General features: G+C 37.2%; 1 protein-coding gene across 1 annotated transcript in view; it reads left to right on the top strand.

The window, feature by feature from the left end:
• The window catches only part of BTBD8 (BTB domain containing 8), a 96,258-nt gene that overhangs the window by 4,755 nt on the left and 63,962 nt on the right, over positions 1-27,541 (top strand). Inside the window, exons 2-4 of the mRNA XM_054592128.1 lie at positions 1,118-1,315; positions 14,364-14,596; positions 24,474-24,591. Coding sequence (XP_054448103.1) covers positions 1,118-1,315; positions 14,364-14,596; positions 24,474-24,591 — 549 coding nt within the window. The remainder of the gene's footprint in view (positions 1-1,117; positions 1,316-14,363; positions 14,597-24,473; positions 24,592-27,541) is intronic.

Below are 27,541 nucleotides of genomic sequence, written 5' to 3' on the forward strand. Positions count from 1 at the left end.
ACTAAAGATACACAATTTTTGTCTTTGGTGAGTTCATTGTTTAGTAGGGAGAAAGACACATAAAAATGGTGGTGCACTGACAGAAGTACTGTAATAGAGGTATGTAATGAGTGTGATGAGATCAGAGGAAGGAGCCATTAACTTGGTCTTAGGGGAGTGTGTCAGTGGCAACATTTTAAGCTTTCATGTAATGGATATCATTATCCATTACTTGTACTTCCTAGAGTGAACTGATGTGATTGCCAGTTATATCCCGCAATATACAAGTCCTCTGAGAATACATACCTTGCTGATGATAATGCTATGTAATATGAAGTATTTAATATAGAGAGTAAAACTATATAGTTAACCACAGAGACAGAAGATTATATTATGATGATTTCTATTATGATGATTTCTGTTCTTTCATCACTTTATTATATATGTAATCAGTAGGCATGTGTTCCATGTCTGCACATTAGTAAAGGGATTTGAATGGATTTCAAATCATTTTAGTAATAGATTAGAACATGGTTAGTTGTGTTTGGGGTCAGGGAGGCGGGGGGTGAGGGGGATGGAAAAGTGCTTAAATGTTGCATTCTTGATACCCAGCCTACATTTCGAACTTGGTATTTAGCAATAGTTAGAACAAAGTGTACCAGTTTCTAGTCTGTATTGTCTATTGTTATATCTGGTTTGCTAGTGGTGTTGACTGTTTACTTTTTTTGCTTCAATTTTAGTAAGATATAAAAAAACTGATTCTCACAGTAGTCAGCTATATTACTATTTTGTATTCTTTTTCCCTAAAATAAACCTAAAATAGAAAATCAACATAAAATAGCAGAAGAAAAGTTTAATTATGAGATGAAATAAAAAAAGATTTTTTAAAAAAGTAGTCTTACTCTTCAAGTGAAATTACTTTTGTTTTCATGTATAACTTTTAGAAAATTAGATTCTAAGCCAATATTAAATAGTGTTCTTTGGAATGAACTGAGAACAAACTCATTTTTATATTAACATTTATTTTATGTTATCTCTGTATTTTAGTTTATTTTTAAAACTTATTTTATAAAAATTAGTATATTATATATTTATGAGTATCACTAATTAAACTCTGGTTCCTTTTTATTCCTGACAGGCTTCTGAGGGAAGAAATCCATACAGATGTTACTTTTTCTATAGGTTGTACTTTAATCAAAGCACACAGAGCTGTCCTTTTAGCAAGGGTTCCTAACTTCTATTTTCATAGTATTGGACAAACATCAAATAATTTAACAAATTATGAACCTATTGCTGTGGAGAACTTTGAAGCTTCAGAATTTAGAACATTTTTACAGTAAGTGCTTTATCTTTTTTATATTTAAGTCTATTATGTAATTATTTTTAAAAAATGTATATGTTTTCATTTCATATATTTTTATATCTGTTTTATAAACTTCAAAGAAAAATCCTTTGATTTAAATGCCAAATTATCTTAAATTAGTATTAGTAGAGACTAAGTATTAGAGACTTAGTATTGGGAGAAGCTGAGTACTAACTTGAGACTGATCCTGAGAGAGAAAGAGTGAATAGAGTGCTTTCTGTAAATTCGAATGAATTACTCTACGCCAGAGTTTCTCAACAGTAGCACTGTTGACATTGTGGGTTAGATAATTCTTTGTTGTGAGGGCTGTGCTGTGCATTTTAGAATGTTTAGCAGCAACCCTGGCCTCTAGCTACCAGACACCAGCAGCACTTCCCCTCCCTGCTTCCTAGAGCCCTTCACCTCCACGTTGTGACAGACAAAATGAATCCAGACCTTACCAGAAGACCTCTGTATGGGGGCGGGGGAAGGGGGGGCATGTAAAATTGACCTATGTTGAGAACCATTGCTATACTTCTATATTATTTATATGAAAAGCCATAAGTAAATTATGTTTATAAAAATATGACATCATAACTTTTCATTCTCATGGCTTGTGTGTGGTCAAAATTTTTGAAGATACAACTTGCATTGAACTTGTGTTTGGTGAACTTAGAGAATTGTCATTGGCTAAATAATGGAATAAACTATATTAATTTCCATTTCTAATTGAGTAGAATTCTTTTATAATGCTTTGCTGTTATCTGCACAAATGTATAATTATTTGACATTAGTTTTTGCTAAGTGTATCCAGGAGGGAAGTACTTTCTAATGTACTTCCTCAAGATTATCTTTTTAAAAAAAAAAAATTATTTAAAATACTTTAGAGAGATCTTAAATAACTTAGTGTTTAAGAACTCTAGAGCTAGAACGCCTGGGTTTTAGTTCATTGCTCTACCACTTGGTAGCTGTGTGCTTCAACTTAACCCCTGTGTGCCTGGACTTTCCTGAATTGTAAAATGCCTGGTATACAATAGGCACCATAAAAATGTTAACTAAGTTTTTTTTAGGTTTGTAAATCTTGACGTGTTTATTTGTATTTCATTTCAATAACTTAAATAATGCCATCCCATAATTTATTCCCTTTCTCTAATATATCAAAGTTAGTATCATTCTAATAATATTTTAGTGGTTTTCTGTTCTACCATCCCTCACGTACACTTCCTCAGTAGGTATTTTTTGTGCCTTGTTTTGGACAAGGCCCTGTGTGAAGGGCTAGGTATAAACTGGTTAGTGATTTTTTTTTTTTAAAGATTTTATTTCTTTTTTAGAGAGGGGAAAGGAGAGAGGAACATCAATGTGTGGTTGCCTCTCATGCACCCCCTACTGGGGACCTGGCCTGCAACCCAGGCATGTGCCCCGACTGGGAATACAACCAGAGACCTTTTGGTTCGCGGACTGGCGCTTAATCCACTGAGCCACACCTGCCAGGGCTGGTTAGTAATATTTGATTTAGGGGTGATTAATGATAATAAATGTGAGGAAGGGGAAGATTTTTCCCTTTACCTCTCCTGGTTCTTTTGCCCAGCCAAATAATCAAATCAACAGAAAGCAGATTGGCAAGAGAAAAATAAATTTAATCTCATGCACATGGGAACCCAACATACGTGAGAGAGTCAGAGACCCCACATACCTGAGAGGTTCAGAGATAGGAAGGGGAATTGCAATATAAGACATTCTGAGCTAAGGATGAGGCAATGCATCTTGGGGGTCTCAAAGAGTCATTACAGGATGAAAAAAAGAGCAGATATTTATTAAATTGAAGTTCGCACTGCCATATAGGTGGGTCAAAAAGCTTATTGCTGATAATCTTTTATTATGGACAAGGCCTCTAATTCAAGTTCTTCTAGGTAGCTAAAGGGAGAGAAAGAAGTTTCTCTTGAGCCTGAAGTTAAAATTGCCCTTAGTTCAAAATAATCCACATATAATTGAGGCAACTCTTGGGGTGGCTTGTTCCGAAACCCCCGCATAAGTAAATGTGGAACTAAGTTTTGGAGCCAATATTGGTAATTATGCCATTGTATAGTACTACAAATTTGTCGATTACCAGTTTTTTAAAAAATCTTTATTATTTTTGGGAAGATCTAATTGGCTTTATTAAGCAATTCATGAATTGGGCAGCATCCTATCTGGCAATTAGAAAGGCACTTCAGAAACATCTTTATTGAGGAAAAATTCACGTAACATAAATATAATTCACCCATTTAATGTGTACAATTCACTGGGTTTAGGATTTCTGCAGTTGTGCATCCATGATCATAATTGAATTTTAGAGCATTTTCAATACCCCACAAAGAAACCCTCTTCCCATTATCTGTCACTTTCCATTCCCTCAAACCCCTGCCCTAGGCAACATTAATCTACCATCTGTGTCTATGGATTTGCCTATTCTGGACTTACCACATAAATGGAATCATACAATTTGTGGTCTTTTGTGACTGACTTTTTACTAAGCATTATGTTTTCAAGGTTTGTCCATGTTGTTGCATGTATCAGTACTTCATTTTTTAATTGCCAAATAATATTTCATTATATGATTATACCACATTTTGTTTATTAATTCATCAGTTAATGAACATTTATGTTCTTTCTTTTGGGCTATATGACTCATGGTGCTGTGAATGTTCATATGCACTTTGTGTGAACCTGTGTTTTCCTTTATCTTGGGAATGTACCTAAGAGTGGAAATGCTGGGTCATATAGTAACTCTATATTTAACTTTTTGAGGAACTGCCAGATTCTTTCTAAAGAGCCTATACCATTTTACATTCCAACCAGCAGTGTATGAGGGTTTTAGTTTCTTTACATCCTCATAACACTAGTTATTTCTTCTGCCTGTTTTAAAAATAATAATCATTAAAAAATCATCCTAGTGAATATGAAGTGGTATCTTACTATGGTTTTCATTTGTATTTCTCTGATGGTTGATTTTCTTGTACTTATTTGCCATTTGCCTATATTCTTTGGAGAACTGTCTATTCACATCCTTTGTCTAGTTTTCCATTGGACTGTATTTATTATTGAGTTAGGAGTTCTTATGAGTTATATATATATATAGACTTATCAGACCTATGATTTGCAAATGTTTCTCTGTCTTTTCATTTTCTTGATGGTATTATTTTCGGCACAAAAGTTTAAGATATTAATGTAGCCTAATTTAATTTTTTTGGTCACTTGTGCTTTTGGTATTTACAGTAGATAAGAAACCATTGCCCAACCCAGGATCATAAAGATTTATTCTTACATTTTCTTCTAAAAATGTTATAGTTTTATGCTTGCTCTTTCCTTCCTTCCTTCCTTCCTTTTTTTTTTTTTTTAAGAAAGGGTTTATGGAGCCATATGCTAGCCAGAAAAGAACCAGATTCTGGGGTATGAAATCTAAACCACCAGGAAGCAACAGCTTTAGGTTCCTAGAGAAGGCAACATGTCTCTGGTTTTATGCTTTTAGCTCTTACATTTAGGATTATAATCCATTTTGAGTTAGTTTGTATAGTGTAAGGAAGGGGTCCAACTTCATTCTTTTGTGTGTGATATCTAGTTGTTCCAGCACAATTTTTGAAGAGACTGTTCTTTCCCCATTGGATTGCTTCTGTATCCGTGTTGAAAATCAGTTACCCATTGCTATGTACTGAATTATTTCACTCCAGACTTTGCATGTTAAAGTCATAACCTGCAATGTGATGATATTCAGAGACTGTACTGTGCCTTTGGAAGGTAATTAGGTTTAAATGAGGTCATGAGGGTGGAACCCTCATGATGAGAATAGTGCCCTTATAAGAAGAAACACCAGAGAGCTTGCTCTGTCTCTCTGCCATGTGAGGACACAGCAAGGAGGCCAACTACAAGCCACGAAGAGAGTTCTCACCAGAACCATTGTGGCACCCTGATTATGGACTCCCAGCCTCCAGAATTGTGAGTAATAAATTTCCATTGTATACGCCACTAGTCTATGATATTTTATTATAGCAGTCCAAGCTGACATGTAAATGTTAGGGTTTGTTTCTGGTCTCTCAGTGCTATTCCATTGGTCTGAATGTCTGTCCTGAATGCCAGTGCCAGTTATCAGTTTAACTTTTATGAGAAATTAGTTGGATTTTTGTGTGTTGATGTCCTGGATCTTAGGTGTTTTTTTAGATGCTAGTCTTTTAACTATTTGCTGACATACTTCTTGCCTATAATGAAAATTATGTTGACTTTAGTGTAGAAAATTCTCTTTGGGTGATTAAGTTTTAAGTATATTTGCCCTTACTGGTGTGTTTCAGTGGGTAAGGCATCATTCTGCAAACCAAAAGGCCGCCGGTTCGATTCCTGGTCAGGGCACATGCCTGGGTTGTGGGCCATGTCCCCAGTTGGGAGTGTGTGCGAGGCAGTCAATCTTGTGCATTGTTTCTCTCCCTCTCCCCCTTACTTCCCCCCTCTCTAAAAAGAAATAAAAATAAAATCTTTTAAAATTTAAGTATATTTGTGTGATTTGGGTTTTTTTTTTTCATTTTTTGTTCCATCTAATGCTTGAATGATCTATTTTTCCCTGTTTCAGAGTTTGTTATTTGAAGCCCCTATAAACAAATAGAAAATTGCTTAAACTTGGTTTCCCCCCTGTGTAAGAACAGGATGACATATATAATTTAAACAGATACTGTAAGAGCAATTTTGAAAAACATTGTTATTTTCTAGTATAGATCATAGGCTTACCAATTTTAAATGTATACTTTTTCCTCTAGTAGGTAGTATAGTTGACATTGTAAGAGCAGGTTTGTAGTCAAGCCAGGTTCACGACTCCTAATTGCATGAACTTGAACTAATCACTTATCATTAGTTTTCTCAATGGAAAAAATAGACATAACAATACCTACCTCAAAGTGTTATTGTGAGATTAAATGAGATGCTCATAAAACACTTAGCACAGTGACCTGGCACACGCTAAGTGCCAAATACATTTTAATAAGTGTTATTCATAGTAGTTGGCCCTATGAAATTACTCATTTGTGTATGTTTATAAGAAGATACTGGGGAAAGGTTAAATTTTTATGTATTAGAGAAAGGGAGAAATTGCATCAATGTTATCTTTTATTTGCTATCAGTAAAAGACATGAAATTTAGGCCTTTGCAGGTCCCAACCTGTTTGTGGTTTGGGTTGCTATCTACCTTATAAAGCAGACGGTTTGTCTTTAGGGAAGACAAAGTCATCTTCTCCTCTGAAAAAAACTTCCTACATAGTTGGTTTTGGCATCTTACAGAAATGGGAGGGCAGGGATTGAGGCTTCCTGAGTCTGGCTTTCAGTCGAGGTAGAGAAGATAGTGGCTATAACCATAAAGTCCAGAGTGGAGTATAGTTACCTCGAGAACTCGTCAGTTAACCCAGACTGGACTTCACAACTGTCATATAAGTGGATTCCTTAATAATAAAATAATAATAATACATTTAAAATAAATAAACTGATGGAAACAAAAATTGAATGAGAAACAGCATGGTAGAGTGAAGAAAGCGCTGGACTTGACAACAAGGCAGAGACCTGCCTTTTGGCAGAGCATTTTCTTGTTTAATGATTTCTTGTAGTGTTTTTTTTTTTAATAGGTATTTAGAACAGAAGTTTAGAGTAATGGCTTTGTGCTTCATAGCACTTCACAGTCCTCTCTTTTAAGCACTTAATCACATTCTGTTTTGTATTTGTTCAGTCATGTATGTCAGTGGTTATATAAGCTCCTTGACATTAGATCATGTCATCGATGTGAACATGCCCAGTGGTACCTCATGTACTCTTTTGCACACAGAAAGTGTTTATGATGTACCCCCTTTTATTTTAGCACTTTGCTTTAAAACTCATCTATATTAATAGAAAGCATAAGTAGAGCATCATAATGTAAAATAATAGGTTAAAATTTTTTAGTAAAAATTCTGATAGAATAGATTTTTGAATTTTTACTATGTGAAATTCACTCCTTGTGTCTTCAGTGTACATTCTTTCTCTTTAAATAACCAATAAAGATTTTGAAATATTCTATTGTGTCGCTACTTATTTTAGAGTCCTTTGATGTATTCTTCAGTTAAGAGTGGAAATACAGTCTTTGAAAAGTTGTTTTTTATACACCAACTTCAGATATGAATCAAATGATTGACAGTGGAAAGTAGTGCTTGCTTTATGACCTTGTGATTAAAATTCAACTCAGGATCATAAAAATCAGTGATTTCCCAGTAAGACTTCCCTTGCTATAGTTGTGTGAGAGAATGTGTGTGTGTATGTATGTGTGCATGTGTGTGTGAAGGAAAAAAAAGACCTCTGAATTTTCAGTTTAATATCAATAACTGGGAGAAGCGTTGATAAAGTATCAATCAGGTGAACACATAGAGCAACACAAAACAAAGAATCCCATTTCCCTTGTCTCTTTCTCAGGTGATAGGTATTTTCTCTCCCCTGTCCTTTATACTAGTAGGGCTGGAAGTAGGTGGGATAGGTGCACTGTTGTATTAATTATGTTTAACTGTATTTTTTTATTTTCTGTGTTCTTGATGCTTTGACATTTGGGGTCCTACTGATCCTGATGGAGGAGAGACTGCTCCTCTCAGGGTTAGCTAAGTCCTGTAAGCATGCCTTTGATAAGCAAACCAGCCAATCCAGAAATCACTCAGGCACCCATCTCCTTTATCTGGTTCTTACACTCCAGAAAGCACTATGAGGTCTGTCCGGAAAAAGTCCAGCCATTGTTAATACAATGAGAACAGTTTGCCTGACATATAACCTGGCTGCCAAGGAGAGTGGACTGGAATGTGTGTGTGTGTGAGCAATAACGACCTCACTGTACTAGTCAGTAGGGGTGGTAGACACTGTTGGGTGAGCATGTGTACTGTGTGGCCATCATATTCAAATGACTAAGCAAGTAGAGCAACAAATCTGCATCAGATTTTGCATTAAGCTTGAACATTCCCCCACAGAAACCATTCGGATGATTCAGAAGGCCACAGCTATGGGCAACTGGTGATTGGCAGCTTCATCACAACAAAACCTCACTCATGCGTCACATCTTGTGCAGAGTTTTTTAGCAAAACATTAAATCACCCATGTGACTCAGCCCCCCCTAAATCCCAGATTTGGCGTTGTGCAACTTCTGGCTTTCCCCAAAACTAAAATCACCCTTGAAAGTGAAGAGATTTCAGACATTTGATGAGATTCAGCAAAATACCATGTGGCAGCTGATGGTGATTGGAGAACTGTGCGAGGTCCCAAGGTGCCTACTTTGAAGGGGACTGAGGCGTCATTGTCCTATGTACAATGTTTCTTGTATCATGTATCTTTAATGAATGTGTCAATTTTTCATATTACATGACTGGATACTTGCTGGGCAGACCTCAAATTCCTCTGCCCTAATCATTCCATGGTCAGGTACCAGACAGCTAAAGACCACCTTTATAGCCCATAATCCGCACCCGCCCCCCCCCGCCCCGCCCCGCCGCCCCCGTCGCAACACACACAGTTACTCAAACTGATACTAAATCTGCTCAGCTGCTTACCTTGTCTCATGTTTCCTTCCAACCAAATCACAATAAAGGCTTTTGTCCACACTTTACCCTTGTTCCTTCTGCCTCTAGACCCACCCCATAATGCTTCCCCGTTTGGCTCTGCCTTGTGTGATATGCCCCATTCCTCTTGGGAGCTGTAACTTTTTTCAATGGCAGTCACCTCCTGATCTGTTGTTATTGAGGTTATCATCTACCTCAATAAAACCAAATTCCCAGGTACATTTCAAAATGCCTGTAAACTTTATTACTGTCTCCAGACCTTTTTCCCCCTCCCTTTTTCCTAACCCCCCTGTGTTTGAATCTTATCTTAACAAGCCTATACCACTAGCCAGCCATGTATAGACCCCCCCCAGGTCAGGCAATGGTTAGTGAAACTGACCATTGTCAGTTTCTCTTGTAACAAAAATTTTGCTAATTGCATTTGCCATAAAGATGGTGTTTTTACTACCGTGGTTCTAGTTCCTTTAATTCCCACCTTCTAGTAATCTTTTCCCTTATACCTCAGCCACTCAATACCAAGTGAAATCCTAAATTAAGTCTGTCAATAACTAAGCTACCACAATCCAATTCCAGGTATCTCACTCTTGACTTCTATCCTCTATCTTTCTATTACTCCCTTAAAACTCCAATTCTAATAATTCATCAACTCCACTGGGACCTGCAATTAATCTTACCACATTTTCATTGTTCCTTGCCCTCTTATGTTCTCATTTCCATCCTTACTCGGCAACTATTATACCTTACTCCTATTATTATATCACTTCCTTTACATACAGCCTCTCTTTGTCCCTTCTGAATTTGTCTTATTTGCATATTAAAACTCCAAACCTTAAATGCAACCCTTTGCCCCATTTCTGCATCCATATAGTTGAACAAAACAGGAGAAAAACACATGCTAATCAGTCTCTCTTTAAATCATGACCATGAAAATCAAGTAGGCAGTTAGTGCTGTTGGTCATATTACTGCAATCATATTCTGTTTCCCTAGTTTCATTTGCTCTCCCACTTGAGGATATTTTAGACCTCCCCTTTCTTGAACGTTCAACTGCTCTTATCTTCATTCTGACTTCATTACCTTGCTTTCTATTTCATTGAGAAAATCGAGGCAATTGGAAGAGAACTTGCACAAATTTCTCCTGCAGCTACTCACTTGCATCTGCACCATATGCTTTGTCTTTCTTCATGTTACTGTTGATGAATTGTCAGTGCTTTAATTATTTTTTTAAGGTTTTATTTATTTTTAGAGGGGGGAAGGGAGACAGAGAAGGAGAGAAAATCAATGTGAGGTTGCCTCATGTGCCTCCTCTTGGGGCCCTGGCCTGCAACCCAGGCATGTAATTGAATCATCAACCCTTTGTTTCGCAGGTGGGACTCAATCCACAGAGCCATACCAGCCAGGGCTGAACTGTCAGTGCTTTTAAAATTACTTCCTCTAGTCTACTAGATCTCATCCTATTCCTTTTCATCTACTCAGAGATGTTGCTTCAGCAGTTTTCACTTTTCAAAAAACGAGTTTCTTTTGGATCCTATCATTAGCATATAAACATGGTATTCATACCCTCATCTAAAAAATAAACAAAACCCTCTCCTTACCCGACTTCCCTTCCAGCTAGTACTCTACCAGCTAATACCCTAACTCTGCTCCCTTCACATCAGATCTCAAGAGTTATTTGTCACACTCCCAATTCCATTCTCCTTTTCTAAAATTGAGATACTAGCATATTATAAAATCCACTCTTTTAGAGTCTGTCATTCATTGGTTTTAGAATACAGTTGACCCTTGAACAATGGAGGTTTGAATGACACAGTTCTATTTAAACCCAGACTATTCAAGGGTTTACTGTATTCACATTGTTGTGCAATAATCATCACAGTCTAATTCCAGAGTATTTTCATCATCCTAAAAAGAAACTTCGTACCCATGAGCAGTCCCTTCCCACTCTTTCTTCCCCTCTAATTCCTGGCAACCAATAATCTACGTCTTTATGGTTTTGCCTTTTCTGGGCATTTCATGTAAGTGGCATCATGTAGTATATGGCCTTTTATGCCTGGCTTTTTAAACTTAGTGTATTTTCAAGGTTCATCCATGTTGTGGTGGTTCATCAGTACTTCATTCCTTTTTTATGGCTGAGAAAGTCACCAAGACCATCTCAGTTTTGATGATTTCATGAGGAGGACTCAGGACTCCACATACTCTAAGCTATGATTTATTATGAAGTAAATAGAGAAGACACATGGGGTACATTCCACAGGAAACCCACACCAGCTGCCAACGGTCCTTTCCAGTGGAATCATACAGGACACGCTTAAGTTGCCTAGTAACGAGTTGTGACATTTCTGAAATGTTGCCAACTAGGGAAGCTCACTGAAAGCTTAACACGCAGGGTTTTTATTGGGGGTTGGTTACATATGCATCCTTTACCTAACATGCACCCATTTTCCAGACTCCTAGAAGGAAAGGTGTTTAGCATAAACCAATTACTTATAGACATAATGAGCCACCCTTGTCATTTAGAAAATGATAGGAATACTCCTGAAATCATGTTTTCAGATACCAGCCTTCTGAAGGCTAACCTTCTAAGTTATGCAGAGGATAATAGAACTGCTATGTTAACACTTCTGTACATGTGGATATACCATATTTTGTTTATCCATTCATCAGTTGATAGACATTGGGTTGTTTTGACCTAGTGTAATGAAAAGTTCTGTGAACATTATGTGCAAGTTTTTGTGTCATCATTTGTTATACATCTAAGGAGTAGAATTGCTGGGTCATATGGTAAACTTCTGAGGAATTGTCAGACTGTTTTCCAAAGAGGATACACCATTTCACATTCCCACCACCACATTTGAGGGTTCCAATTATTCCACATTCTCAAGAAAAACTATTATCTATCTTTTTGATTATGGCCAACCTAGTGGGTATGAAGTGGTATCTCATTGTTTTGATTTGAATTCCTCCGGTGGCTAACGATTTGAACATCTTTTAGTGCGCATATTGGCTGATTGTACACCTTGTTTGGCGAATGATCTGTTCTTTGCCCATTTTAAAATTGGGTTATTTGTCTTTGTATTTATTGAGCCGTAGAAATTTCTTATATATCCTATATATAAGTCTCTTATCAGATAAATTATTTGCAAAAGTTTTCTCCCATTCTGTGGGTTGTCTTCTAACTTTTTTGATGGAATCCTTGAAAACATAAAAAATTTAAATTTCTATGATTTCTATTTTATCTACCTTTTGTTAATTGTGCTTTTGATGTCATATCTAAGATACTATTGCCTAATCCAAGGTCATAAAGATTTATGCTTTTATACTTTTAGTTCTTACATTTAGATCTTTGACTAAGTTAATTTTTATATATAGTGTAAACCATGGGGTTCAACTTTATTCTTTTACATTTGGATATCCAGTTGTCCCTCCACCAGTTTTTTGAAGAGGCAGTTGTTTTCCCATCAGATCAGCTGGGCACCTGTAAAGGAGAAACACTCTCCTGTGTGTCTCTTTCACTTTTAATACTCTACTCATAGAATACTGTAGTTCTGATAATTCTGGTCACCAAATGTGTGGGGGGTTTTCCCTACACCAAGCAATTCTGAGATTCTCCAGACACCACCTGGGTGTCCTATAGATTTAACTAAATTCTGACAATATATACCACCGGTTCATTCCCACAGGCTCATTCCTGCAAGACTGTTCCCCATTCCCCAGTTCAGATGCCAATCTCAGGTCCAGGTTGTTACCTGTGCTTCTGGCCAACTGCCTGTAACTTGGAGGTTCCCATGACTCCTACCTTATGTTCAATTAATTTGCTAGAGTAGCTCATAAAACTCAGGAAAACATTTTACTTACTTAGATTACCATTTTATTATAAAAGGATATAACTCAGGAGCAGCCATATGGAAGAGCCAGGTATGTGGGAAAGGGCACAAAGCTTCCCTGCTCTCTCTGGACACACCACTCTCCCAGTACCTTCATGTGTTCACCAGCCTGAAGGCTCTTTAAACCCCATCCTTTAGGGTTTTTGTGGAGGCATCGTTACAGAGGCTCACATGATTAAATCATTGACAACTGATAATTAATTTAACCTCCATATACAGGTTTGTCATCTGTAAACAAAGATAGCTTTATATATTCCTTTCCAATTCAGATACATTTTATTTCTTTTTCTTGCCTAATTGCCTCAGCTAGAACTTCCAGTTAAATACTGAATAGACGTAGTAAGAGCAGATATCCTTGTTGATTTTAGAGAAAAACTTTCAGTCTTTCACCATCAACTATGATGTTAGCTATGATTTTTTAAATATGTCCTCTATCAGATCGAGCATGTTCCCTTCTATTTCTAGTTCATTTGGTGTTTATCATGATAATGTGCTGGATTTTGTCAAATGCATTTTTTTGTATTTATTAAAATGATTATGTAGGTTTTGTCCCGTTACTATGGTGTCTCAGTCCATTCAGGCTGCTGTAAGAAAATACCACAGACTAGATGGTTTATCAACAACAGAACTTTATCTCCCACAGTTCTGGAGGCTGGAATTCTAAGGATCAGAGTGCCATCATGGTAGGGTTCTGGTGAGGCTCTCTTCTGGGTTGCAGACTGCTGACTTCTCATTATGCCCTCACATTGTGGGAAGAGTCAAGGGATCTCTTTGGAGCTTCTTTTATAAAGGCACTAATCCCATTCATGATGGGTCTGCCCTCATGACCTAATTGCTTCACCTAGTCTCACCTCCTAATACCATCTCTCTGAGCATTAATTTTTGCATTTGAATTTTGGAAATGGGACACAGATATTCACACCATACAATATGATGTATAACATTGATTTTCATATGTTGAACAACCCTTGATTTCCTAAGATAAACTCCAGTTAGTCATGGTTTATAATTCTTTTTATATGTTGCTGGGTTCAGTTTGCTATTATTTCATTGAGGGTATTTTCATCGTTATTAGTAAAGAATATTGGTGTATGGTTTTCTTTTATTGTGCTGTCTGCATCTGCTTTTGTACCAGAATAATATAGACCTCATAGAATAAGTTGGGGAGTGCTTTATTCCTTTTGGAAAAGTTTGTGATGGGCTGGTGTTAATTTTTCTTTGAACATTTGATAGAATTCACCAGGGAAGGCACCTTGTCCTTGGTTTTTCTTTGTGGAATATTTTCAGTTAATAATTCAGTATTCTGTTTCTTAAGTCAAATTTCATAGTGTGTCCCTTTCTGGGAATTGTCCACTTCATCTAGCTTATCTAACGTGTTGGCATTATATATTCCTTTTTAACATTAAAAAATTTTATAGACTACTTTTTAAACTTTCTGCTATTTTACATTGACTTTTCTACAGTTGTTCCAGATTTTAAATGGTTTTAAAATTATGTAGTTTTTGTATAGGAAAGCTGCACATGGGAAACTAGGTATTAAGAATTGCCATTATTTTAAAAAATATTTTATATTTTGTCTTTTAGGATTGTATACTCGTCAAACAGGAACATAAAAAACTATGAAAATGAAATTCTTAGGAAAAAGATAATAGAAAGTGGGGCACCACAAACAAAACATGATTTTAATTTTCAAAAATTTACTGACAATGATGGAAGACCATCTATAGAGGTCTTAGATAAAAAACCACCTGATTGTTCTCTTCTGAAGCATGAAACTCCAGATGTTAACGATGGAGAGGACAATTTTGTATCCAGTGGTGAGTCATTTTACTTGTTGATTTTTATAAAATTTACAGACATAAAAGTATATTCTGATATAATTAGAGAAAGCATACTTTAAAAATCAGCTCTACTGCTCTTTTTATAATAAGTAAATGAAAGTAAACTTTGTGGGTAAATGAAAATAATAGTATGGTCAACTCTCAGTATTCCCAAGTAATTGAAGATGGAGTTATTATGAATAAATATACACACAATTCACGATTCTTTAAGTTTCCACGTTATAATCCTTATTCTAATCTTTGCCAATAAAGCTTTATCAGACTACAGAGTCAATTCTGTTATAATGCAGTGTATGCATTTCTTAACACCGTGCAACACAAAATTCACTATTACTTTTTGTCATGGCACAAAAAATTACTGGAAATTTTTTCATGACACATTTTAAAAAGATAGGGATGTACTGAAAATGTTAGCTTAGTTTTAAACATGTAAAAAAGGTGAAGAAATATATAAATACTATAATAAATACAACATTTGACCTTGAAAAGGACCTTTGTTTGTGGAAGTGGGTGTCAGAAGGGTTGCAGCTTGTGAGTTATTGTGAATTGGTGGAAGGAGGATATTAAAGACATAAACATATAGATATATTAAATACTCTAACAGGAAACTTGACATCTCTCGATCAGAGATAAACTTTTTATTACTCACAGAGCATCTTAGTGCTAGTTCCTAACCTTCAGCGCCCATAAGGCTTTGTGGTGAGGACTGGATGTTACCTTGCTCATGCAGTGGGATTGCACCACAGAGAGGAGTACCAAAATTAGGAGAATTTTATAGGTTACTGGCGTATTTGCCCATCCTCCTAAACAGAGAAAGATAGACAGACAAAACTTCACTTTGGAAGGTAAATAAATCTTCTCTGGTGAGGGGAGAGGAAAGTAACTTCACTACCCTGGAGTACAAGGAAATAAATGGGTTGTAACAGGTGTTCAGAACTTCGGGTGCCCAGGAATATAGGAAAGTGCCCCACTAACATGGCTGAGGGAAGGGGAGGTGGAGCAAGGCCATTGAGAGTTACTTTGCATATCTAAAGAAATTGGCCAGTGTTTTAGTAATGTTAAGTAGCTGCACCTGCGGGCTCAGAGCGGGGGAAATGGGCATGACTCTAACCCTTGATGCAGCCGGGAGGTGTCCTCTGGTTACTGTGCCCATGCCTGCAGCTTGGAGGCAGTTCCTATGTCATGGGGCCACACCTCCTGGACTAATAATGGCAGCCAAGAAGAGCAGGAGATAGGGAGAAGGGCAGATGTACATTGTGGAAGGAATCGGAAATGGGATTACAGAGGATGATTTCTGCTGGGATTTAAACCCAAGTGTGAGGCAGCCATTGCTCTCTTAGCCATGCAGCTTGGGAAGGAGAAGCCTCTTGACCATGTCGTAGCAGTCCACTGTTCTGGCCACGCGGCTTGAAAAAATGCAGAAGGACCCCCACTGGCCCACCATGAGGAGGGGCCATGCTGTTTTGGATTAAGAGCAGGAGCCTAGCTGAGTATGGATGACTGGAAAAAGCCTGAATACAGATGGGAATCTGCACAGCTAAGCTACACACTTCTATTTCTTTTCCTGAGAAACGGAACCTCTGACTGGCCTGGTTTGTCAAGGGGAGGCAGGACTGTGTGATTATGGGTATCCTTTTGTTTCTACAGGGACTTTTGGATTTAATGGAAGAATTCCACCACTATTCTAAACCCGTGTAACTTTTGAGTAAATAGCTCCTTTCCTTTTCCTAAGACTCTGGTATGTGGAGTCATGGTTCTTATTGGCGGCGGGCAAATAGAACCCAGTAGTTCTGTTACAGATTAGGGGTGAGGAAAGTTTCTAAATCTTTTTGGGGCATCACATTATCACTTGCTTCTAAGGCATATTTACTGTTTAATAATTCTTTATCCAAATTTTCCTGTGCTCTTTTCTGAAAGGCCAGACCATATAGAAGCAAAAATATATTAATAGAAAATGGTCTCCCAAATATTGGTTGAAATATATCTAAAGTAAGATGGAAATTTGTAAAACCAGATATGGATGGGTGTGGCTCATAACAGGCCGTGAACTGAGGTATCTAGTAGATGTTTTAGGTGTTTCTGTGTGTTTTGTAAATTCTTAAATGGCTCAGTTCAGCTGATAGTTTTCTTCATTGACCTAGTATTTCTGTGGATGAACTTGCACGTAAGCAAATGCAAATTTCATATTATGTTGAGACTGTCCCCTAATATATCAACTGTGTTGGAGCACATTTATTTTTTCAAAACAAGTGTTACAGCAGAATTGAATGTATTTATATGAAAGTGTCAGTTAACTAATGGATTTTGTTACTCAAGTTTTGTGCAACAATACTAACAAAGCGATTTAAGCTGAGTCAGATTCCTCTGATAGACAGTCACCATACCTAATTATATTATGGTGAATGAATGCCTATTCTAGGCTTGAGATATATCCATTCATATATATTTTATCTCCTTTAGTCTCAGGTAACCCTAAGAAGTAAATGGTTACAGGCTGATTTTATAGATAGGACTGCAAGACTCGGAGTATAAGGGACATTCCCAGGATCATACATATAGCCCAGCTGGCAGAGCTGGTATTTAATACCCATTTTCCCTGTGTCTAGTCCAGAGCTCTGCCATGGCCCCAATGCAGCCATTAATACAGTCAAACAAGTAAATATAACTGAAAAGAGTTCTTTTACCCCTCAACCCCTTGCCTTTTCATTACTTTCTCCTTCACTCCACGGAAACCCTCCATGTTTACCAGTTTAACAGACACTGTTGTCCATATTTTATTAACTTCTTTGCAGGCTTTCGTACTGTCAGTGCTGCCTTCCTTGAAACTTCCTCTGTGTTTGATGACATTGCGCTCTCTTGATTTTCCATCTTGGCCACTCCTCATTCTCCTTTACTAGCACATCATCTTTCAGCCCTTTAAATAATTAGTATTCCCAATTTTTTGAGTTTCATATATAACTGCTGAATAGGCATATCTGTCTAAATACAAAGTGGGGGGAAAGTAGGTTTACAGTTGTTTGTATGGAAAATAATACAATAATTAGCAAATATCAATACAAGAATAAACTCTCTGTTTCACATACTCACAACTGTGAACCTGCTTTTTCTCCACCCTGTATACCTTAAGTATCTCAAAATTTAATCTTTCCCAGACTGACTTAGTCACCCACCTCTCTCAATATGCTCTTTATTTAAATACTCTATTAGTGTGAATTATATCACTGTCTTTCTACTCATTTCCTCTCTTATTCATGACCATATGTTTTGATTTATCTCCTAAGTATTCTTAAATATATCTCTTTCATATCCTTTTGCCATTTCTTTATTTCAGGACTTGGCTATTTTTCTTGAAAATTTACACAGCAACCACTTCTCAGGCCACTCATTGTGCCACCCTCCATTAATATCATTACGTAATGTCTGTTAATTGCGAGTCTAATCATGATGCTCCTCCTATTAAAATTCTTTAGTGGTCTCCCATAGCCTTAGTATAAATCTCAAATTCTGTCCTGTGGTATAAAGAGATGTTTGTGAATTGGCTCCTGCCTAGAACTCCATGCCATCCTGTTTTCAAAACCCTCTCAAACCCTGTAAACTCTTGTCTTACTGAATTACTTGGCATTGCCCTCCAAAGAACTATATTTAGTCACCATGTGCTTTAGCCCTTGCTGTTTGTTCCTAGAATGCCATTCTAATTATTCATCACATTATTTAATTGAGTATCGACTTTGTGCTAGGTTTTGAAGATCTATGAGTGAACAAAACAGGTAACACTCCTGTCCTGTTACCTGGACTCAGGCTTCCAGAGAAAACTATGTGGAGGGAGTAATGTCTGAACTGAATCCTAAAAGAAAAAGCAGTTTAGGAGACTGTTCCAGGAAAAGAACACAACATGTCTGGAGGCAGAGAGAGGCAGGTACATAGAATATTTGGGAAATTGGAAATGGCTTATTGTGAAAGTGGAGTGGAGTAGGGGATAGAAATGGTCACAAAAAGAAATGAGCCAGGAGATATAAGCAGGAACCAGATCATGAAGAGCCTTATATAAAGGATGACCTTATATTTTATTGTCCAATCTGGGATCCTTTTGAAAGAGTGAAAGGTGAAATATTATTATTGCTGTTGATAATTATTCCAGGGCAACAGGCATTAACTAGGACTGTCCCAGTCTAACCATGACATGTAGTCATCTTACTCATAAACCACTGTAAGGAGTTTGGGTGGTACTATTTTGCAGGCTTAAGGAGTTTAAGCAGAGTAAGGTTAGGGTAGAGTGGGATGGTGACTTCAAATTGAAGAACACTGAGTTTTGTATTTCTATGATTGTGTTTTTTACCCCTAGCACCACTCCTGACACAAAATGTGTGTGCTTACCAACCAATTCTCTGACACCAAGTACCCAACAATTCTTTTAGGCTAAAGAAAAAAAAAAAAGAGTTTTGAGCTACTGGGAAAAGGGAGGGAGAAAGAGGGAGAGAAACATCAATTTGTGGTTGCCTCTCACATGCTCCCTACTCAGGACCTAGCCCGCAACCCAGGCCTGTGCCCTGACGGGAAATCAAACCTGCGACACTTTGGTTCTCAGGCCAATGCTCAGTCCACTGAGCCACACCAGAAAGGGTGGAATTTTTCTTTATAAACGTAAATTTTCTTTACTAGAGGGAAAATTTATACTTTATTTTTAGGCAGTTCAGGGATAGGGAGGTAAAGAGCTTTGCCTGTATTTGTTGGTTCTCAGTTGCTTTTAGTTCAAAATACTCATTATGCCTAAGTGATATATTTTTGAGTGGCATATTCACTACCCAGCAACTACAAATACAGGATTTCCCACAACCTCTTTCAAGGTTTAATACTTTGCTGGACTAACAGAACTCATAAAAACATTTCATTAAGTTTATTTATTATAAAATATACAACTCAGGAACAGTGCAATGGAAAAGAGACATAAGGTGAGGCATCAGTGGAAAGGGACAGTATACAGAACAAATGTCCATGCCCTCTCAGGGTGTGCCACCCTTCCAGCATGTCAGCGTGCTGACCAACCCAGGAGCTCTCTGAATCTCATTGAGCAAGCATTTTTATAACTTAACCTCCAGTCCCTTTTCACTCCCCAGGGGTATGGGGATGGGGGTGGGGCACTGTGGCTGAAAGTTCCCACTTTAAAAAAAAAAAAAAAGATTTCATTTATTTATTTATTTTTAGAGAGAGAGGGTGAAGGGATGGAGAAAGAGAGGGAGAGAAACATTGATTGGCTGCCTTTTGCACACTCCCAGTAGAGGAACTGGCCCACAACCCAGGCATGTACCCTGACTGGGAGTCACACTGGCAACCTTTCGATTTGCAGGATAATGCCCAACCCACTGAGTCACACTGGTCAGGGCTGAGAGTTCCCACTTTCAAATCACATGTTTGGTCTTTCTAGTGACCAGCCCTCACCATGAGTTCATCCAGGGGTCATCTAGCAGTCATCTAGAGCTCACCTCATTGGCATAAACTCAAGTGTGGTTGAAAGAGGCTTATTGTAAATACTGAAAGACTTTCCTATAACTTAGGAAATGGCGAGTTTTAGGAACTCTGTGCGAGGAACCAGAGAACAAAGACCAAATACATATTTTTGTTATATTCATGTTCCGTATGTCAATGAATACATAATGGGACTAGAGATAGATAACAATCTATCAGATCAACTTGGTTTTCTTTTGTCTTTTTTCTTAATTTATTGACTTTAAAGAGAGGAAGGGTGAGAGAGAGCGAGAGAAACATTGATTTGTTGTTCTACCCATCCAAGCATTCATTGGTTGACTTGTGTATGTGCTCTGAGCAGGGATCCAGCCTTGCTCATCAGGACAATGCTCCATCCATCTGAGACATCTGGCCAGGGCATTTAGTTTTCTTTTGAAAAGTTTCTAGATTTTTCCTTTGTGTCAAAAATCAGACTCTGATCTTTAAATCATCAAAATGAAGACTATTTCTCCTGAGTATCCCCCCATTAATTTATGTGCTTTAATTTTTCTACAGGACTATCTAGAAATAGTAGGATCTTCCCTTTCCCCAGGCCTAATTCTGGTTGTAGTTTTATGTTTTTCCTTCAAAAATCTTCATTATATAGAATTTGCTACGTAATTTATTCAACAGATATTTATTGAGGACCTGTTATGTGTGAGGTACTGTTCTAGGTCTTAAGGGTACTTCAATGACTATAATGAACTTCCAACTTTTTTGGAGTTTACATTCTAATTAAAGAAGTTAAGATGGGGTGGAGATAGACAATAAACAGAGTAAAGAAGTTAGAAGGTAACATGCTGTAATAAAAATAAGACAAAGAAAGGGGTAGTTGGGAGCTGAAGGAGTTCAGAACAGGCACTCCCAAGATGTGCCGCTTTGGCATGGGGATTATTTTGAGCTGAAGGCAACTGAGACTCTGGACTCAAGAGAAACTTTTACTTCTCCCTTGAACAGTTTAAATTGTGGCCTTGCCCATAATAAGAGTTATTATCAGAAATAATTTTTTTTAAGATTTTACTTATTTTCAGAGAGAAGGGAAGGGAGGGAGAAAGAGAGGGAGAGAAACATGGATGTGTGAGATACATCAATTGGTTGCCTTCCACACACCCCTAGCTGGGTCACCACAGCTCAGGCATGTGCCCTCAGTGGGAATCGAACCAGCAACCTTTCGGTTCATAGGCCAGCAGTCAATCCACTGAACCACACCAGCCAGGGCAAGAAATAACTTTTTGTGACATATCTATACTGCAGGGCAAACATTAATTCCTGAACATTTGCTCTTCTTATCATCCCTTTAATTATCGTCCTCCCCTCTGGAGCTCCAAGAACTTTATCTCATTCCTTAGCTCAGGATGTCATTTTAAACTCAGTTTACCTTTCTGTCTGTGGACCTCTCATGTATGTGATATTCCTGTGTGTATGTATGTAATTAAATTTGGTTATTTTCTCTTCTTAATCTGTCTCATATTGATGTAATTATTAAACCAGCTGAAAGAACCTGGAAGAATAGAGGAAATTTTTTTCTCCCCAACAGAGTACCAATTATGGGAGTAGTAATTGTAGTTGGGTGGTCAGAGTCAGTCTTATTGAAGAGGTGACATTTAGACCAACATTTAAAGGCAGTAAGAGGAAAAATGGGACGACTGTAATTGAACAACAATAAAATTAATTTTTTTTAATAATAAATGAAAATTAAGGCAGTAAGAAAGCCAAGTGGTTATCTGGGAGAAGAGAGCTCAAGGCAGAAGAAATGGCCGTGAAAATATCCTAACATGTAAACATAACTTGCCATTTGGAGGAATGAGAAAGGGTTCAGTGTGGAAGTTAGCAAAAGACTAGGCAGTGAGGTCAGGGAGATAATAAGGAATCAGATGTTGTGGGGTCTGGTAAGCCATTGCAAGGCTTTGGCTTTACTTTAAAAAAATGGAGAGAGCCAGATGGTTTTGAACTGGGATGGGCCATGATCTAAATTACATTTTAAATTAAAACATACCTCTGAATGCTCTGTTAAAAATAGACTGTGGGGGTCCTTGGCTGGGAAGATCAGTTGTTTAGATCATTGTCCTGGGACACCAAGGTTGTGGGTTTGATCTCTTGTCAGGGCACATATGAGAATCAACCAATAAATGCATAAATAAGTGGAACAACAAATTGATCTCTCTTCCCCTCACTCCCTCTCCGTCTCTCCCGCTCACCCCCTCCTTTCTTTTCTTCTCTGTCTCTAAAATCAATAAATAAAAGATTAAAAAAATAGACCATGGAGGTCAGGAGAGGGAAACCTATTAGGAAGTTACTGCAGACATCCAGTTGCAAGGTGATGGTGGCTTGGTGGCTTGGTGGCTTGGACTAGGGTGGTAGCAGTGGAAATATTGAGCAGGGGACAAATTATGGGTCTCTTTTGATAGTAGAGCCAAATTGGCGTTCTGTTTTATAAATATTTAATTTGTAAATTTGGTTAGTATGAAACTGTCCCCCATGACTGATACTTACCAGATGTACTGATGAAAGTTTTAGGCTGACAAAGCCATAATACACAGTGTAGTGTTTTTCATATATATATATATGTGGTCGTCCCAGAAAAAGTCCAGCCATTGTTCATGTAACAAGAACGGTTTGCATGACATTGATGTAACCGGGCAGCCAAGGAGAGGGACTGGGATGCACATGTGTATACAGTGACGACTTCACTGTACTAGTTAGTGGGGATGGTAGACACTATTGAATGAGCATGTGTATTGTGTGACCATCACATTCAAATTGACTGAGCGAGTAGAGCAACGAATCTGCATCAAATTTTGCATTAAGCTTGAACATTCCTCAGCAGAAACTGTTCAGATAATTCAGAAGGCCGCAGCTGTGGGCAACTAGTGATTGGCAGCTTCATCACAACAATGCATTCACTCATGTATCACATCTCGTGCAGAGTTTTTTGATGAAACATCAAATCGCGAGGTGACTCAGCCCCCCTACTGCCCAGACTTTTTGCTTTTCCCAAAACTAAAACCACCTTTGAGAGGGAAGAGATTTAAGACCATCAATGAGATAGAGTCAGGAAAATATGATGTGGCAACTGATGGCAATTGGTGAACTGTGTGAGGTCCCAAGGTACCTACTTTGAAGGGGACTGAGGCATCACTGTTTATGTACAATATTTCTTGTATCATGTGTCTTTAATAAATGTCTCAATTTTTCATATTACATGGCTGGATACTTTCTGGGCAGACCTCGAATTCCTCTGCCCTAATAATTCCAGGGCCAGGAACGAGACAACTAGAGGCCACCTTTATAACTCATAGTTCCCCAACTTCCCACACACAGTTACCCAAACTATTTAATCCTAAATCTGCTCAGCTGCACCTTGCCTCACTGTTCCTTCACACATACACACACATACACATACATATAAATAAACACATGTTTTACCTTTTATTTCACACTACCTGAACTGTGAATCTTTTGGAATAGAGGTAGTGTATAAAGTATTTATTTTGAATACTTTTCCATACTGTGTATAGTACTAAACTCAGTATTCTATAAATCCCATTAATTTCAGTTGAATTTCTATTTGTTCACACATCATTCTAGCCATAAATTCAGGAATAGGAAAGAATTAAGTAATGAAAAATACTAAAATTGGAAAATTTTTTTACCTTCTAAGTCAGATGTCCATGTAGTGGCAATTTTGGTGTATAATTTTATGATAACATTATCGATATTTAAATGTGTATCTCTATTTAAAGATATACCTATATTTAAATATAAGTAGAAATATTTATTTATTTTTTTTAAATTTATTTACTTTTTAAATACATTTGTCTCTGCCTCCCCCACACCACTTTCCCTTGCCCCCTCCCTCCTTCCCTCCCTCAGCTCTTCCCCTTTGGTTTTGTCCATGAGTCCTTGCTATATGTTCCTTCAAAGCAGAAAGTATAGATTATTTTTAAATGTTTTATTTTTAAAGGTTTTATTTATTTATTTTTAGAGAGAGGGGAAGGGAGGGAGAAAGGCAGAGAGAAACATCAATGCAAGAGAGAAACATCGATGAGTTGCCTCTTGTACCCCAACCGGGGACCAAACCCACAACCCAGGCAGGTGCGTTGACTGGGAATCGAACTGGAAACCTTTCACTTTGTGGAATGACACCTAACTAACTAAGCCACGCTGGTCAGGGAAAATGTTATTTTATTTTTAATTTACCACTTAAATATTTCAGTCAATGTTGCTCTTTTTCAGTAGCTAATCAATATAACCATGTGGCAAAGCCTCTTGTTACTATTATAATACACAATTTTAGGGTATTTCCAATATTAAAGAAACTAATTTTTAGTTTTGTTTTTCTCTTTTAAAGATATTTATGACTTGGAACCCGCATCTGAATTAGGAGAAGACTTGTTGAAACTTTACGTGAAACATTGTTGCCCAGATACTGATATTTATGTTGATGGAAAAAGTTTTAAAACTCACAGGTAAAAATAGGCATGTGATTGATTTGGTGTCTTGGTTGTGACAGCATATAATGTAAAAGGGTGACTGTCTTTTTCTAGCCCAGTGGCTTTCAAGCTGTGATTCACATAGGCCACAGAGGTTCCATGGTGATGCCTCAGGGGGTCTCTGATGGGGAAGAAGTTGCCCATCAGGCAGGATTTTCTGTCTGCAGGTGCACACATGCCCACATGCCCCTATCCTGAGGAGCACGTGCTTCAGCCAGAGCAGATCTATGATTTGCATTGGGCATGATCCTAAGATTTTATTAGAAGAAAATATTCTGTTGCCTAAAATAGGTTTGAAAGCCACAATCACAGAAAATGTAATTAAATGCAGTTTTTAATTTCACAGGCATTGTAGTATTGAGAATGATTATTTCCACATGAATGGCATGTATTTTCTTTGAATGCATTTTGGCTGAGCCTTTCATTCAGAATGGATGATTCTCATGAATAACATTGATTAGGAGGTTTAATATTTCAATGTACTTTAAAAAAACATTATTCTGCTTTAAAATTGGGTTGCTTAGGTATTCCAGGCTTTTAGATATCAGATGAAAGCCTGCTACCTGTTTTGGTCAGGTTCTTTTTTGCAAGTAACTAAAATCTACTTAAAAGAAGAAAAAAATTGGTAAGAAATAGATTTTCTGTTGGAACTCAAGGGAAAGAAGTATAGCTGGGCCTCACAATGGACTATAATCAGAACCAGAAAACTGAGGAACCCAGACAGTTCTTCTCTTTCCCTCTCTGTGTTTCAGGTAGAATGTTGATAAGTTATTCTGGTGCTCCTGAAGAGGAAGAACGTGACTGTTTGCAATGGCAGGAAGCAGTCCTCAGGGTTCATGGGGCACAGCCTTAATAATATTAGCGGTGGGTCTAGATTTCAGGAATCTACCAAGCCAAGCAGTAATGATATTTGTGCTTTCAAAAATCATACTGGTTTTTGCCAGTTAATTGACAGCAGTACATTGCTAAACTTGAGCATTGCCAGTTTCATCCAGACTATTTACCATTCATAATTTGAATTTTTCTCTCTGGGAACATGTTTTTAGTTATATGTATACACATATATGCACTCTCCTAATTTTTATAAAATCTGCATTATATATAATAAAATACAGTATAATACAGAGTTATCAATATATTTTCTATATCATGGATATACTTATATATTTCCTAGTTAATGGTGTGTGTGTTTCTCTTTGGTGGAGAAGAGCACATACAATTTTATTTTAAAAATTAATTTAATTCTGTGTCCAGGTTTTTCATGGCACAATATGGGCATCCTACAAAGTAATACTTAGAGAGTTCTAAGACTATTGTTATCATAGGGAAAGCAGGACCCTGTGGCCATTTGCAATATGTCCTCAGACAGTGTCTGTATCAGGCCTCTCTTTATATGCAGCAGGACAATGGACTGTGTTTTAAAAGCTAGATCTAGAATATTATATTTGTATTCCATGGCATCTCTTGCTCACATTTCTGCTTTATTTTATTCATCTACCGATAAAAAATAAACATTAATTAGGCAATTTCCTGAGGATATATTTCAAGAGGATCTGGTTTAAGATTTCCTGCTTTGTTGTTAGTGCCCTTATGTGAGTTACAATGGCAAATTCTTTTTTTTTTAATTATATTTTATTGTTTATGCTATTACAGTTGTCCCAGTTTTTCCCCTTTTGTCTCCCTCCACCCTGCCCCCCCATTCCCTCAGGCAATCCCCACGCTGTTATCCATGGCCGTGGATCATGGACATGTGTTCTTTGGCTACTCTGTTTCCTATACTGTACTTTACATCCTCATGACTATTTTGTAACTGCCAATTTGTACTTCTTAATCCTGTCAAGTTTTTTACCCATCTCTCCTGACCCCCTCGCATCAGGCAACCATCAAAATGTTCTCTGTATCTATGATTCTGTTTCTGTTCTACTTGTTTGTTTTTTAGATTTAATTGTTGATAGATATGTATTTATTGCCATTTTATTATTCATGTTGATCTTCTTTTAAAAGAAGACCCTTTAACATTCATATAATACTGGCTTGGTGATGATGAACTCCTTTAACTTTTTCTTGTCTGGAAAGTTCTTTATCTATCCTTTAATTCTAAGTTATAGCTTTTCTGCATAATCATGATTGAAGGTCTTTGCTTTTTATCACTTTTAATATTTTGTGCTACTCCTTTCTGGCCTGTGAAGTTTCTTTGAAACAGTCTTATGTGGGCTCCCTTGTATGTAACTATCTGCTTTCCTCTTGCTGCTTTTAAGATTTTCTTTTTGTATTTAACCTTTGACGTTTTAATTGTGATGTGGCTTGGAGTGGGCTTCTTTGCATCCATTTTCTTTGGGACTCTCCATGCCTCCTGGACTTGGATGTCTATTTCCTGCACCAAGTTAGGGAAGTTTTCTTTTATTATTTTTTCAAATAAGCTTCCAATTCTTTGCTCTCTTCTCTCCTCCTTCTGGCATGCCTATAATGGGAATACCTGAGTTACAATGGCAAATTGGCAAATTATAAATCCCAAAATTAGCTTTGTAGTCCTTAGTCAAACATCTCTCTGTTTAGTATATATTTATTTTATTATTCAGTTCAAGGAATATTACGTCAGTAGTTTAGAAAACCCACACTCATGTATTGTAGTCTAAAGCCCAACATAGAACTTTCTGCTAGATCAGTGTCAGCACTTATCCTACTATAGTAGTATGGCTAAAAATTCATTGGTAATGTGCCTGCTTTAATTTTTAAATTATACATACTTATATATTGAAAGATCAATGCAAGTACTCACAAAGACCAGGATTTATGATCAGAATTACATTCAGTTTAGGTCTCAAATTTTAGAACAGTTCAGGTTGCCAGTTTAATACGTTCAAATTGGTATGGTAATGGGGTATTTTCTTTAATCACTGTATTCCTTTCAAGCTCAAGTTCCTTC

Source organism: Pteronotus mesoamericanus, unplaced genomic scaffold (assembly GCF_021234165.1).
Source record: "Pteronotus mesoamericanus isolate MK-2021 breed Mesoamerican mustached bat unplaced genomic scaffold, CSHL_Meso_final scaffold_31, whole genome shotgun sequence".
Taxonomy (NCBI): domain Eukaryota; kingdom Metazoa; phylum Chordata; class Mammalia; order Chiroptera; family Mormoopidae; genus Pteronotus; species Pteronotus mesoamericanus.